This window comes from Leptopilina heterotoma, unplaced genomic scaffold (genome assembly GCF_015476425.1).
Source record: "Leptopilina heterotoma isolate Lh14 unplaced genomic scaffold, ASM1547642v1 Lhet_14, whole genome shotgun sequence".
NCBI classification, from domain to species: domain Eukaryota; kingdom Metazoa; phylum Arthropoda; class Insecta; order Hymenoptera; family Figitidae; genus Leptopilina; species Leptopilina heterotoma.
This window is the reverse complement of record NW_025110859.1, coordinates 4,470,197-4,483,065: the sequence shown is the minus strand read 5'-3', so window position 1 is coordinate 4,483,065 and position 12,869 is coordinate 4,470,197. Positions and strand designations below refer to the sequence as shown.

General features: G+C 24.5%; 1 protein-coding gene across 15 annotated transcripts in view; it reads right to left on the bottom strand.

The window, feature by feature from the left end:
• Positions 1-12,869, bottom strand: part of LOC122498042 (growth factor receptor-bound protein 14-like) — an 857,844-nt gene that overhangs the window by 585,042 nt on the left and 259,933 nt on the right. For all 15 annotated transcript variants that reach the window (XM_043605543.1, XM_043605544.1, XM_043605541.1 and 12 more), the window contains one exon: positions 9,860-10,009. In XM_043605543.1, coding sequence (XP_043461478.1) covers positions 9,860-10,009 — 150 coding nt within the window. The remainder of the gene's footprint in view (positions 1-9,859; positions 10,010-12,869) is intronic.

Genomic DNA, 12,869 nt, shown 5'->3' with positions numbered 1-12,869 from the left:
CTAAATTTTAGTGAACGAGTTTTATATATTGATGACAGTTTTCTAAATTTTAGCAAGCAACTCGTCACTGATTGTGACTCAAAGTATGTTATGCATTCAATGATTTTGTGTCCCGTCTCAAAGTAATATACTAGTCTATTAATGATTGACGGACTTTTTCTTTCCGTGTATTTATGAAAAGAATTGAATGATTCCGAAGAAATTTATAAAAAAATTTGTAAATAATTGAATTCCTCTGAAATTTTTATTATTTGAAAAAATAATAATTAAAGGTTTGCGTAGAATTTTATTAATTTTTTAAAAATAATTAAATTCTTTAGGGAAATTTTATAAAAATAGTAGATATTAAAAATCATTGAATTGAGGAAAATTTTTTGAAAATAATTGAAATTTTGACAAGAATTTTATTAAAAATTTTTGAAAATAATTGAATTTCGGAGAAGAAATTAATAATTTTACAAATAATGGAATTTTGGAAAAGAATTTGATTACTTTTGAAAATAATTCAAAATATAATTTAATTATTGAAAATAAAGATGAATGTTCACATTTTTTATTAGCGAAATCAAAAATCCTTGAATAACATGTTTCTGGAAAGTTTAATTGGTTTTCAAAATTTTGTTCCCAATTTTGTTTTCCTCATTATGAAAATAAAATTTCAGGGAAAATACAGAAAAAAGTAGTGAATTTCCCCAATTCTTGGAATTACGAGACACAAAGTGCATTTAACAAACGATGACAAGTTTTTTTCATCAAACAAGTAAAAAGCTCTAATTTACTTTTGATTTATTTGAACGCAGAAAAAAGTAGGAAGAGGACTGAAGTTCTCTAATTTTTTCATGAGGGGGAAAAAAGAACGAGGAAAATGATAAAAGAGAAGATTTTCCTCTAATTTGAAGAATACTTTTATTTCGTCGGTACTTTTTTTAAGTAAATTTTTCGTGATTCGACTTGACGTTCTTTGAGTGTAATGAACTTGATGTAGGAGACGTGTTTTCCAGCTTTTATTCGTAAAAAAAGCTTGTTGGAGTCACGAATGACGGAAATGGGATTTCAGTATATAGTTGTGTCTCTCTCTCACCACACTCAAGAGCAAGACGCTCGCCTTAATGGCGTAATAGCGTCTGCCACATAAAGGCACAGCCGATTTCATGGACTCGCATTACCTGATAGATTATTCCGTATTCTAAAGAGTCGATGGGGGGGTTCGGGCTTAAAGCGAACAGAAGGAAACAAGAGGGAGGGAGATGGAAGTTGCCAGAGAGATAGAGAAATTGTCGGTAACTCAGAGAAGTCGATCTAGAATAGTACGTGCAATTTTGCAAATGAGCACCGAAATAGGATAACCACCGCACTCCTCACCCGCTACCTAACTAACTTTACCTTGAGAACTCTCTAAAGATATATACTTGAAATACCAACCCCCCCCCCCTCCCATCTTCGTCTAGTGTACATTTTAAATAATTTAATTAATGTTTCCCTGATACATAAAGGCTTTAAAGACTATATAAACTATTAACACACAGGCATAGCATAATTTACCCCTGGAACTCGTTTCGTTCGAGACTCATCCAACAACTCGGTACACCGCAAATAATTAACGAAACTTTATAAAATTATCAAACTTCATCTCATGTATTAAATACATGTAATTAAAAGCTAATTAGTCATCTCATTATTATTTCAGTTTATAAACTCTCTATAATATTATTTCACACAACAATTTTGTAAACATTCAACAAATTTTTGGGTAATAAACGAATAATAAGAAGACAATCAATTTTATTACCCCAGAGCAGGAAACATTCAAAGTATTTTAAAATTCATATCATTACGATATTCAAATTTAAAACTAGATTATAGGAATTAAATTATTTTCATAAATAACAAAAATTCATCGCGAGAATACGATTATTTTTAATATAATTTTAATAAAATTTCTCGAAAGAATTTAATTATTTTCATAAATAATAAAATTCTTTAGAGGATTTCAATCATTTTCAATACAATTTTAACATTCAATTCTTTGAAATCTTTCAAATTATTATCGAAAAAATTATAAAAAAAAAAAAAATTTTCCCAGAAATTTAATTATTTAAGAAAATTTTAATAAAATTAGTTACAAGAATTCAATTATTTTCAATTTTTCATAAATACTACAAATTCATTGCAGAAATTCAATTATTTTTACAAAATTATAAAAATTTTCCCAGTCATTTAATTATTTAAAAAAAATTATAAAATTACAAGAATTCAATTATTTTCATAAATACTAAAAATTCTATGCAGACATTCAATTATTTTTATAAATAATATAATTCTTTGCTTTAATTCAATTATTTTTATAGGTAAATAATAAATTTCTTTATGAATTATTTTCAAAAATTTTCAAATTTAGTTGATTACGGTATTCAATTTTACGAAATTTTAATTATTCGTAAATTCTTCAATTAAATATATTTAGAAATTAAAAACCTTAAATAATTTTAAAAAATTCAATTAACCTTTTTCAAAAAAATTAATTTCAAAATTCAATTATTTCTAAAAATTCACGCTATATTGCTTTTAATATTCAATTATTATCTAAAATTTTAACTGAAATTCATTTTTATGAAATGAAAATCAAATTTTTATTAGAAAATTCTACTATCATTAAATTATTAAAATACAAAAATAAATAATTTATTGAATACTTGAATGTTTCTTAAAATAATTATTAAATCCCTAAGAAAAATTTTATTATTTTTAAACAATATTTAATTTTGGCGAAGAATATTATTACTTCTAAAAATAATTGAATTTCTGCAATAATTTGTAATTTTTCCAAAATTAAATTCTTTTTCGTGTTTTTAAATAAAATTCTTCTATAAATGCATTATTTAAAATAATTTTTGAAAAATGTCTTTGAAAATTTTCAAATTCATTTGTTTACAATTTAATTTTACAGAATTTCAATTATTCTTGAATTCTTCAATTAAATATGCATTATAAAATAACAACTTCAAATAATTTTGAAAAAAAATCGTCAATTAAACTTTCTCAAAAAAATTAATTTTATTTTATTATTTTAGTTTGAAACCTTTTCAAAATTAAATTATTTCTAAAAATTATCACACTCTAATGCTTTTAATATTCAATTATAATATAAAATTTCAACTCAAATCTATTCTAAAATCAATTTTTTTTCGAAAATTCTACTAGAATTCAATTATTCAAATTAAAAAAATAAAAAAAACATTATTGAATAAAATTTTTGCATGTTTCTTAAAATTGAATTCTGTTAAACAATTTTATTAATAAATTTTTAAATAATTGAATTCTTTTGACGAATTTTAATAATAAACTTTTTAATAGAATAATTACATTTTTCGAGGAATTCGATTAAAATTGTATTAAAAATAATTGAAATTCTTTGATGTTTATTATTTATGAAAATAATTGAATTCCTAAAAAGAAGTTTATTATTTACGAAAATAATCGAATCCTTGTAAAAATTGTATATTATTTATGAAAATAATTGAATGATTGCGAAGAAATTTATAAAAAACTTTTGTAAATAATTGAATTCCTCTGAAATTTTTATTATTTTCTAAAAATAATTAAAGGTTTGCTTAGAATTTTATTAATTTGTTTTTTAAATAATTGAATTCTTTTGGAAAATTTTATTAAAACAGTAGATATTAAAAATCATTGAATTGAGGAAAATTTTTGAAAATAATTGAAATTTTGACAAGAGTTTTATTAAAATTTTTGAAAATAATTGAATTTCGGAGAATTTAGGGGAGAATCTCCAGTTGTGAGACGGGTTTTATTTTTGACTCGTAAATTGTGTACGGGTAAACGAAATTGTAAATAAAATATACCGTTCGAAAGGTAACAGAAATACGCAACTTTTATTAAAAGAAAGTATAGTGTTTCGATAAACTCAAAAAGTTTTACGATACATTTTCCGAGCACATCGCTTTTGTCAAAAAAAAAAAATGTCTCCAGTTGTGAGACACTCATTAAACAAGTTGTTCATTTTATGACCATTAAGCTTCCTCAATATATAAAAATTGCGGTATTGCAAACTTTTGAAAAATTATGTACAAAAGGGTTCGTCCAGAAGATTGGTTAAAAATAAAATTATATAAATCATTTATAAGTTGTTGTATAAATATTTGGTGAAATTTACACTTTCATTTGCCAATTGCTTCTATTTTATGATAGAATAATCATTTCAAAATATTAATATTAATATTAAATTAATTATGAAAAAAATACCAAATTTGAATTTTTTGTGAAAAAGAAAAATATTTATTAATTTTATAAATTTTGATAAAATATATACTTTGTATACATCAATCGATTCGTTTTCTTGCCAGGAATGTAATTTTGAGAATAATTAATAAAAATATTAACAAATAAAAAAATTATTTCAGAAAATACAAAAAAAAAAATTTTCTGAATTTTAAAAAAATTGTATAAAAAAAAATTTTGGACATATTTTTGAAAATCCTTGTGTCAGATTTCAGGTATTAATGACTGCAATAAACCTGCAAAATTTCAGGACAATCCATCAAAATTTGTCTGAGATAATTTGTACACAATTTTTGTGACATACACACACACACACATACACACATACACACATACATACACACATACATACACACACACATACATCTGGACATTTGCTCATAATTGAATATACATATGTTCTAGATGAAAATGAGTCCATATAACCTTGTTTTGAAAAATTGAAAATCGTCACCAATGCAAAGCTTCCTCATGAGGAAGCAAAATTGCTAAAATTTAATAAGTTTAACATAAAACGTTATCTTTAGTAGAAATAATTAAATATATTAATAATATATATTATTATATACTGAATAATAATATTTATTCGCCAAAATATGACTATCAAATAAACACAATTTAATAGCTTCAACAAGAGCATTAAAATTGATTTCTTCTGAATCAATTGACTTTTTTCCACTTGACATGCCCAAAAATACTAGAAAAAAAATCAAAACAACATTTAAATAGTATGCCTGCAAAGTCGTATTTTTTATGCTGCCCAGATGGGTGTTGACACCGTCTCACAACTGGTGATATGCTGTGTCTCACACCCAGAAATTGGCGCTATTTTGAAAAAGGAAAATTAAATTATTTTCAACCGTAGATTGGAACAATGCAATATTGCATCACAAAATATAAGAAAAACACTAAAAGAAAATGCATTACATTTACCTTTTCCAATTAATTAACTTGGACAAAAAGTACTTTGCATTTATTGAAAAAACGCTTTTTAGTCGATTATCACACACAGTGTTGGTATTTAACAAAAACAGTTTATATATCCGCTTCGGCGTACACGAAAAAGTTGGCTCATATAAAAAGAAATGTTTTTATATAAACCAATCGGCTTTTTAATATTGCATGTTAAAAAAAATTGACTGTCTCACAACTGGAGGTGTCTCACAACTGGAGACTCTCCCCTAATTATTTCTAAAGATAATTGAAATGTTCACGAGAATTTTTGAATAGTTTTGAACATAATTGAATTTCTGCGAAGAATTTTATTGCTTTTGAAAATAATTGAATATCTGCATTCATTTCTAATTTCTCTAAAATTCTCCAAATTATATCGTACAATTTACGAAATTTTCGTCTTTTCTTAATCAAATTACGGACTTTATGGACCTTTTTGCAAAAAAAACTGACTTTTACGAACTTGATGCAAATTTACGGACCCAGTTCTGTTACCCGTATAATGAATCGTGAAAGCTTACTGGAAAATTGATTTAAAAAAAAATAGATACACTCATCAGTGTTGTACTTAATGAAAACAATTGACTGCATCTTAAAAATTGTTGTAAAGAATAAAGGGAAGCGTTACTTCTTGGAACATAAGATAATTAAAAAAATGAATGAACCTGCAAGAATGAAATTCGAGGTCTTGGCAAAGTATAATTGAGCCTTTGTCCCTGAAGAACATTCTTTAAACCATTATCCTGTTACTTTCTTTAGTTAAAAATATATAGGAAGCATCTCAACAGAGTGCACCTCCACCTAAAGGCTAAACCGGTTTTTCTCCTTGGTGGATGCCAAAGAAGGATTCATCCGAAGGGGTCTCTGACTACCCTTTCAACGAGTAAAGGAGCTCTTGTACACAAGGTCTTGCCTTACGTTTCCTGTTAAAAGCGACTTTGAATAGATGGGTCATATGCCAAAAGCTTCAAACGTCGAAAGGGGTACAGAAAGTTTGATTTAATTAGTTCATGGAAACTCAACTTTGCCCCAACTAGCATTAAGTTAATTAATTAACATCTTGTGTACTTAGTAATGCAATCTTCCCACCATCAACGGAACAATTTCACCCGAAAGGAATTTATCAATATGATGATTAAAGCGTTCTAGAAAACAAAGATTTTATCATTTCAAGTACAAAGTATACTATCAACAAGAGGAAAATAATTACAAAGCAATTTAACCCATTTATAGTCCCAAATGTCCGTTTTTCTTAGTACAAGTTCGAGCTTTCCGTTCTACGAGTTCCGGTTTTAAAAAAAAATCGGGACAAAGGTTTTCTTACGGATTGGAGTGTCCTCTTTCAGAATCTGAAAAAAATTCAATTTCGATTTAATGATAAAAAGTTATAATTGTTTAAACAAAAAAAGCCATTTTTTAGTGTTTTTAAAACACTAAAATACTTTTTTTCTTTAAAATCAGATTATTTAATCGAAATCGGCTTGGAAAAAATTCGGAACATAAAAATATCACGTCCAAAATGTTGGAACTATCAATTAAACATGCTGCCGAAAACAATTTTTTTCAAATTTCAAAATGGCCGCCAAAAGATGCAAATTTGGAAAAATAATTTTAAAAAAATTTTACACTACTTTTTTTTACTTTTATGCTTCATTTGAATAAAATAATGCTGCTTCAACAAAAAATGTTGTTATTTGATGTTATTTAACAATATTATAATCAATTTTTATAAACAATTTGAAAACTATGGGCCAAAGTGGAAGCAAAAAATTTATTTTCATCACTTCTGTTTTTTCGGGGGAGGTAAAAATGGATACTGAAAAAAAAAACTTAATTCAAAATTATTTTGCAATGTTTAAGAATGTTCTAAACAATTTTGAAAACATGAAATAGAATGGTAGAACAAAATTATTTTTTAATTTTATTATGCTCTCTTGTAGTGAAAATGTTGCTTAAGGTTTAAACTTTAATTTAACATTATTTAGCAATATTTAAAAATGTTATAAACAATTTTCATAGAAAAAGAAGTTTAGAGTGAAAAGAAAATTTTTTGTTCACTATTTATTTGGTTTGTCATTAAAATAGATATTTAAAAGACAAATCTTTGTCTGTAATTATTTAAGATTTTTTTACAATGTTATAAACAATTTTTATAGAAAAAGATGTTCAGAATGGAAAAAAATCATCTTTTCTTCACTACTAACTTTCTTTTGTCATTAAAAGTGGAAACTAAAGTATCTACCGTTTATAAAAAATTTGTAAACAATGTATAAAAACAATAAAATTTGTAAAAAAATAAAATAAATAAAATTTGTATTTAACAATTTGCTAAATATGAAGTACCATCATGGAAAAAAAGCATTTTTTTATTATATAATGCCTTCTTGTAATCAAAATCTTTGTTATAGATATAAACTTTCATTTAACATTATTTAGCAATTTTTAAAAATTGTTATAAACAATTTTTTTTAGAAAAATCAGTTCAGGGTGGGGAAAAAATTTTGATTTTCTTTATTTGTTTGTTTGACATTAGAATTAGAATAGATATATTAAAGACAAACCAAATTTTTTCTTTACCACTAACTTATTCTAACATTAAAATGGAAACTGATGTTTCAACCGTTTATCCAAAATTTATAAACAATTTTTAAAAATAATATAAACAATTTTTTATAAATGTTATAAATATTTTTCATAGATGTTTTAAATATTTTTTTATAATTAAATTTAAAAGAAGAAGAAGAAGTTCCTTAGCGGTTTAAAATATCTCTTTTGCAGAACATTCACTACTTTTAGGTGTACGTTTTTTAGAATTATCACTTTTTGTTTCTTACGTTCAATTTTAATTATTTTTTAAGTTTATCTTTGTTTTGAGTTCTCTAAGACGTTAGTTTCCATTTTAATGTTAGAATAAGTTAGTGGTAAAGAAAAAAATTTTTTCCCACCCTGAACTGATTTTTCTATAAAAATTGTTTATAACATTTTTAAAAATTGCTAAATAATGTTAAATGAAAGTTTATATCTATAACAAAGATTTTAAATACAAGAAGGCATTATATAATAAAAAAATGCTTTTTTTCAATGATGGTACTTTATATTTAGCAAATTGTTTATAAGAATTTGTTACAACATTTTTATACATTGTTTACAAATTTTTTATAAACGGTAGATACTTTAGTTTCCACTTTTAATGACAAAAGAAAGTTAGTAGTGAAGAAAAGAAGATTTTTTTCCACTCTAAACATCTTTTTTTATAAAAATTGTTTATAATATTGTTGAATAACATCAAATAACAATATTTTTTGTTGAAGCAGCATTATTTTATTTAAATGAAGCATAAAAGTAAAAAAAAATGTAGTGTAAAATTTTTTTAAAATTATTTTTCCAAATTTGCATCTTTTGCCGGCCATTTTTGAGGCGCCATTTTGAAATTTGAAAAAAATTGTTTTCGGCAGCATGTCTATTTGATAGTCTCAACATTTTGGACGCGATATTTTGATGTTCCGGATTTTTTTTCAAGCCGATTTCGATTAAATAATCTGATTTTAAAGAAAAAACAAAAAACACTAAAAAAACGGCTTTTTTTGTTTAATCAATTATAACTTTTTATCATTAAATCGAAATTTTTTTTCAGATTCTGAAAGAGGACACTCAAATCCATAAGAAAACCTTTGTCCCAATTTTTTTTAAAACCGGAACTCGTAGAACGGAAAGCTCGAACTTGTACTAAGAAAAACGGACATTTGGGACTAAATGGATTAAGGACTTATGTAATTTTAATATAAATTTTATTTACTATCAATGAGGCTAAACTTGTGTGAAGCTCAATTTTTTGAACAATTTTATTTAACAAAATGAATCTTGTATTTTTTTATACAACCAAATTTCAAGGAAGTTAGATTAAATAAAAGTATTCATGAACATGTAAATTTGTTTGTTCTTAAATAAAAACTAGATTCAAACAGACTTTATTTAAATAGAATTTAAATAGAAATTTTTTAAATCGTCAATTCTGTTAAGTAGAAATTCAGTATACAGTAAAACTGTCAAGTTTGGCAAATTACGGAGGGTGAGGGGAGGGTACTTGCAGGCAACTCTTAAACCATTATAGAGTGGAGAAGACTTTTACACCGTAAACCACGTCGTGTAAATAAACTCCAATAAAATGAAATTTCCCTTTTTAAATAAATGACTTCCTTTAATTCACGATCGTTACGCCCGTCATTTAAAAACTCCTTAAAGAAAGGTCAATAAGCCTCTCTTTCGCCGATCCTTTTTTTTTATGTCAAAGGTAATGGGAGAGAAAAAGGTCATGAAAATAACGAGCCGAAATGTCGGGGGAATTTTCTTTCGACATTTTCGTCAAGAGACATAAAACGAACAGGCTAATTTCATTTTTATTAAGGGGTTTGAGGGGGGGGGGGGTAAAATTTAGCATTTATCCAATTATTTTAGAAATTTATGAGTTTCACGCGATAAAATTCGGAAAAATACCATCTGTCTGCGTTCAAATATAGTTTTTCTTTATATTCGATAGTCTCTATTTTAAAGGAAAATCTAATTTAAAAGCAACTAAATTAAATGACTGAAATAAAGTTGCACTAACCTCGGATGAATACTGATGCTGCTTGTTCGTTGGTGATGAAGATCCTGAGGTAGATGGAGTCGGGGAAAATGATCTTTGGTTTTTTGAATTTAACGATGATCTTGGCGATGAGAATCGTGACATTAATGATTTTGCTCCTAATAAAAATGCCTGCAACATTAAAATAGAAATATTTTGATTATTACAATTTTTGAAATTACAATATAGAATATTATCTTTAAATTCGAAAAGAATTTCTAGAAGTGATTTTTCACCGTTTTAGAGGATCATTTGCTCTCTAAAAGAGAAGATGGAGCGATTGATTTTCATTTTCGTTAAATAGCCAGAGGTTTTCAGAAGTTGGCGAAAGGCCAGCAAGACGTACTTGGCATCTCACAATTTATCAATTTACCTAATGGGATATTTCGTAAGTGCATGATAGATACGCGACTGTTTTCAAGACGCACATGCATTTCTCCAGATTCATCTTTCTTCGCGAAATTTTTAGTATTGGTGTATTATACAATTTAAATACTCGTGTCAAATACATTCATTTTAGATATATATATATAAAAGGCACACTTTCAAATATGTTTTCACATATATTGGCAAGTAATGCAAAAAACCCTTTCAAGTGGAATATGGAAGCAGATGTAGTTGCGAGCCGCGCACTTGGAGCAAAACGATTTTACATTATATTTGCGATGCCAATGACCCATTGTGTTGCGCATAGTGTCAGCTGGTGGACACAATGCATGTCAAAAATGAAATTCATTGTTTTCTAAATTGGTGTATGTTCATTGATCACCCACAGCCATTTATTTTCACCGCAGAACTAGTGATTTTAAACATATTTTTAAATGATAAATATTCTTTTCTTTCCTCGAAATATTCTTCCTACTATGAAAGATGAATTCAATTTTCAACATTCATTGAAATGTTAAAATTTCTCTTCTTTTGTAATACAGGGCTCGAACGAGAGAAAGTGTTTCAAAATACAGACTTTACGGACCAAAAATTAAAAATTACGGTACTAATTACTAACAAAAATATAACCAGTCCGAGTCAAATAAGAAAACATTTCACTTAAAACTATAAATTAAATTTTTTATAACTATAAAACATGAAGAAATCGATAACTCCGAGTCTTCGACTCGGATTTATCGATTTCTTCAAGTTTTATAATAATTGAAGATGACCGAGTAATAAAATTATTATCAATTCAATTATTATTTTCAAGAATTCTTAACTAAAATTCTTCTTTAAATCGATTATCTATATTAATTTTTAATAATTTTCGAAAATGTTCTTTGACAATTTTCAAATCCATTTGTTTAAACTTTAAAATATTCAACTTTACGAAATTATTGTTCAATTATTATTACAATTATTATTATTATTTCAATTATTCGTAAATTCTTCAATTAAATATATATTAGAAAATAAAAACTTAAAATAATATATAAAACAAATTCAATTAAACTTTTACAAAAAAATTAATTTCAAAATTCAATTATTTCTAAAAATTCTTGCTATATTGCTTTTAATATGCTTTAATATGCTTTAATATCCTTTTTATTATCTAAAATTTTAACTGAAATTCATTTTTAAATCAATTTTTATTAGAAAATTCTACTAGTATTCAATTGTTTAAATACAAAAATAAATAATTTATTGAATAATTGAATGTTTCTTAAAATAATTAAATCCCTAAGAAAAATTTTATGATTTTTGAAAAATATTTTAATTTTTGCAAAGAATATAATTACTCTTGAAAATAATTGAATTTCTGCAATAATTTGTAACTTTTCCAAAATTAAATTCTTTTTCGTGTTTTTAAATAAAATTCTTCTATAAATGCATTATTTTTAATAGTTTTTGAAAAATGTCTTTGAAAATTTTCAAATTCATTTGTTTACAATTCAATTTTACAGAATTTCAATTATTCTTGAATTCTTCAATTAAATATGCATTATAAAATAACAACTTCAAATAATTTTGAAAAAAAATCGTCAATTAAACTTTCTCAAAAAAATTAATTTTATTTTATTATTTTAGTTTGAAACCTTTTCAAAATTCAATTATTTCATTTTTTGAGGAATTCGATGAAAATTGTATTAAAAATAAAACAAAAACTAAAATTCTTCTTTAAATCAATTATTTTTAAGAATTTTCGAAAAAGTTCTTTGACAATTATCAAATCCCTTTGTTTACAATTCAATTCTACAAAATGCCAATTATTCGGAAATTCTTCAATTGAATATTTATTAGAAAATAGAATCTTTAAACAATTTAAAAAAAATTCAATTAAATTTTTGCAAAAAAAAAATTAATTCTACAGAATTGTTTGTTTAAAGAATGAAAAAATGAAATTTTCAAAGATTTTAATTTTAAACCTTTTCAAAATTCAATTATTTCTAAAAATTCACGCTATACTGCTTTTAATATTCAATTATGATCTAAAATTTTAATTGAAATTCATTTTTACATTGAAATTACATTTTTCGAGGAATTAGAATAAAATTGTTTTAAGAATAATTGAAATTCTGCAAATAAGTTTTATTATTTATGAAAATAATTGAACTCCTGAAAATAATTTTATTATTTACGAAAATAATTGAATTAATACAAAGAAATTTTGTAAAATATTTGTAAATAATTGAATTTCTGTGAAATTTTCATTTTTTTATGAAAATAATTAAATGTTTGCGTAGAATGTTATCAAATTTTTTTTAAATAATTGAATTCTGATATTGAAAATCATTGAATTGAGGAAAATAATTGACATTTTGCCAAGAATTGTATTAAAATTTTTTTGAATAATTGAATTTCGGAGAAGATAATTGAAATTTTGAAGAGAATTTTGAAAAAGTTTTAAAAATAATTAAATCAATTATTTCTAATGCTTTTAATATTCAATTATAATGTAAAATATTTTAACTAAAATCTATTTTTAATTAAATCAGTTCTTATTAGAAAATTTTACTAGAATTCAATTATTTAAATACAAAAAGAACAATTTATTGAATAA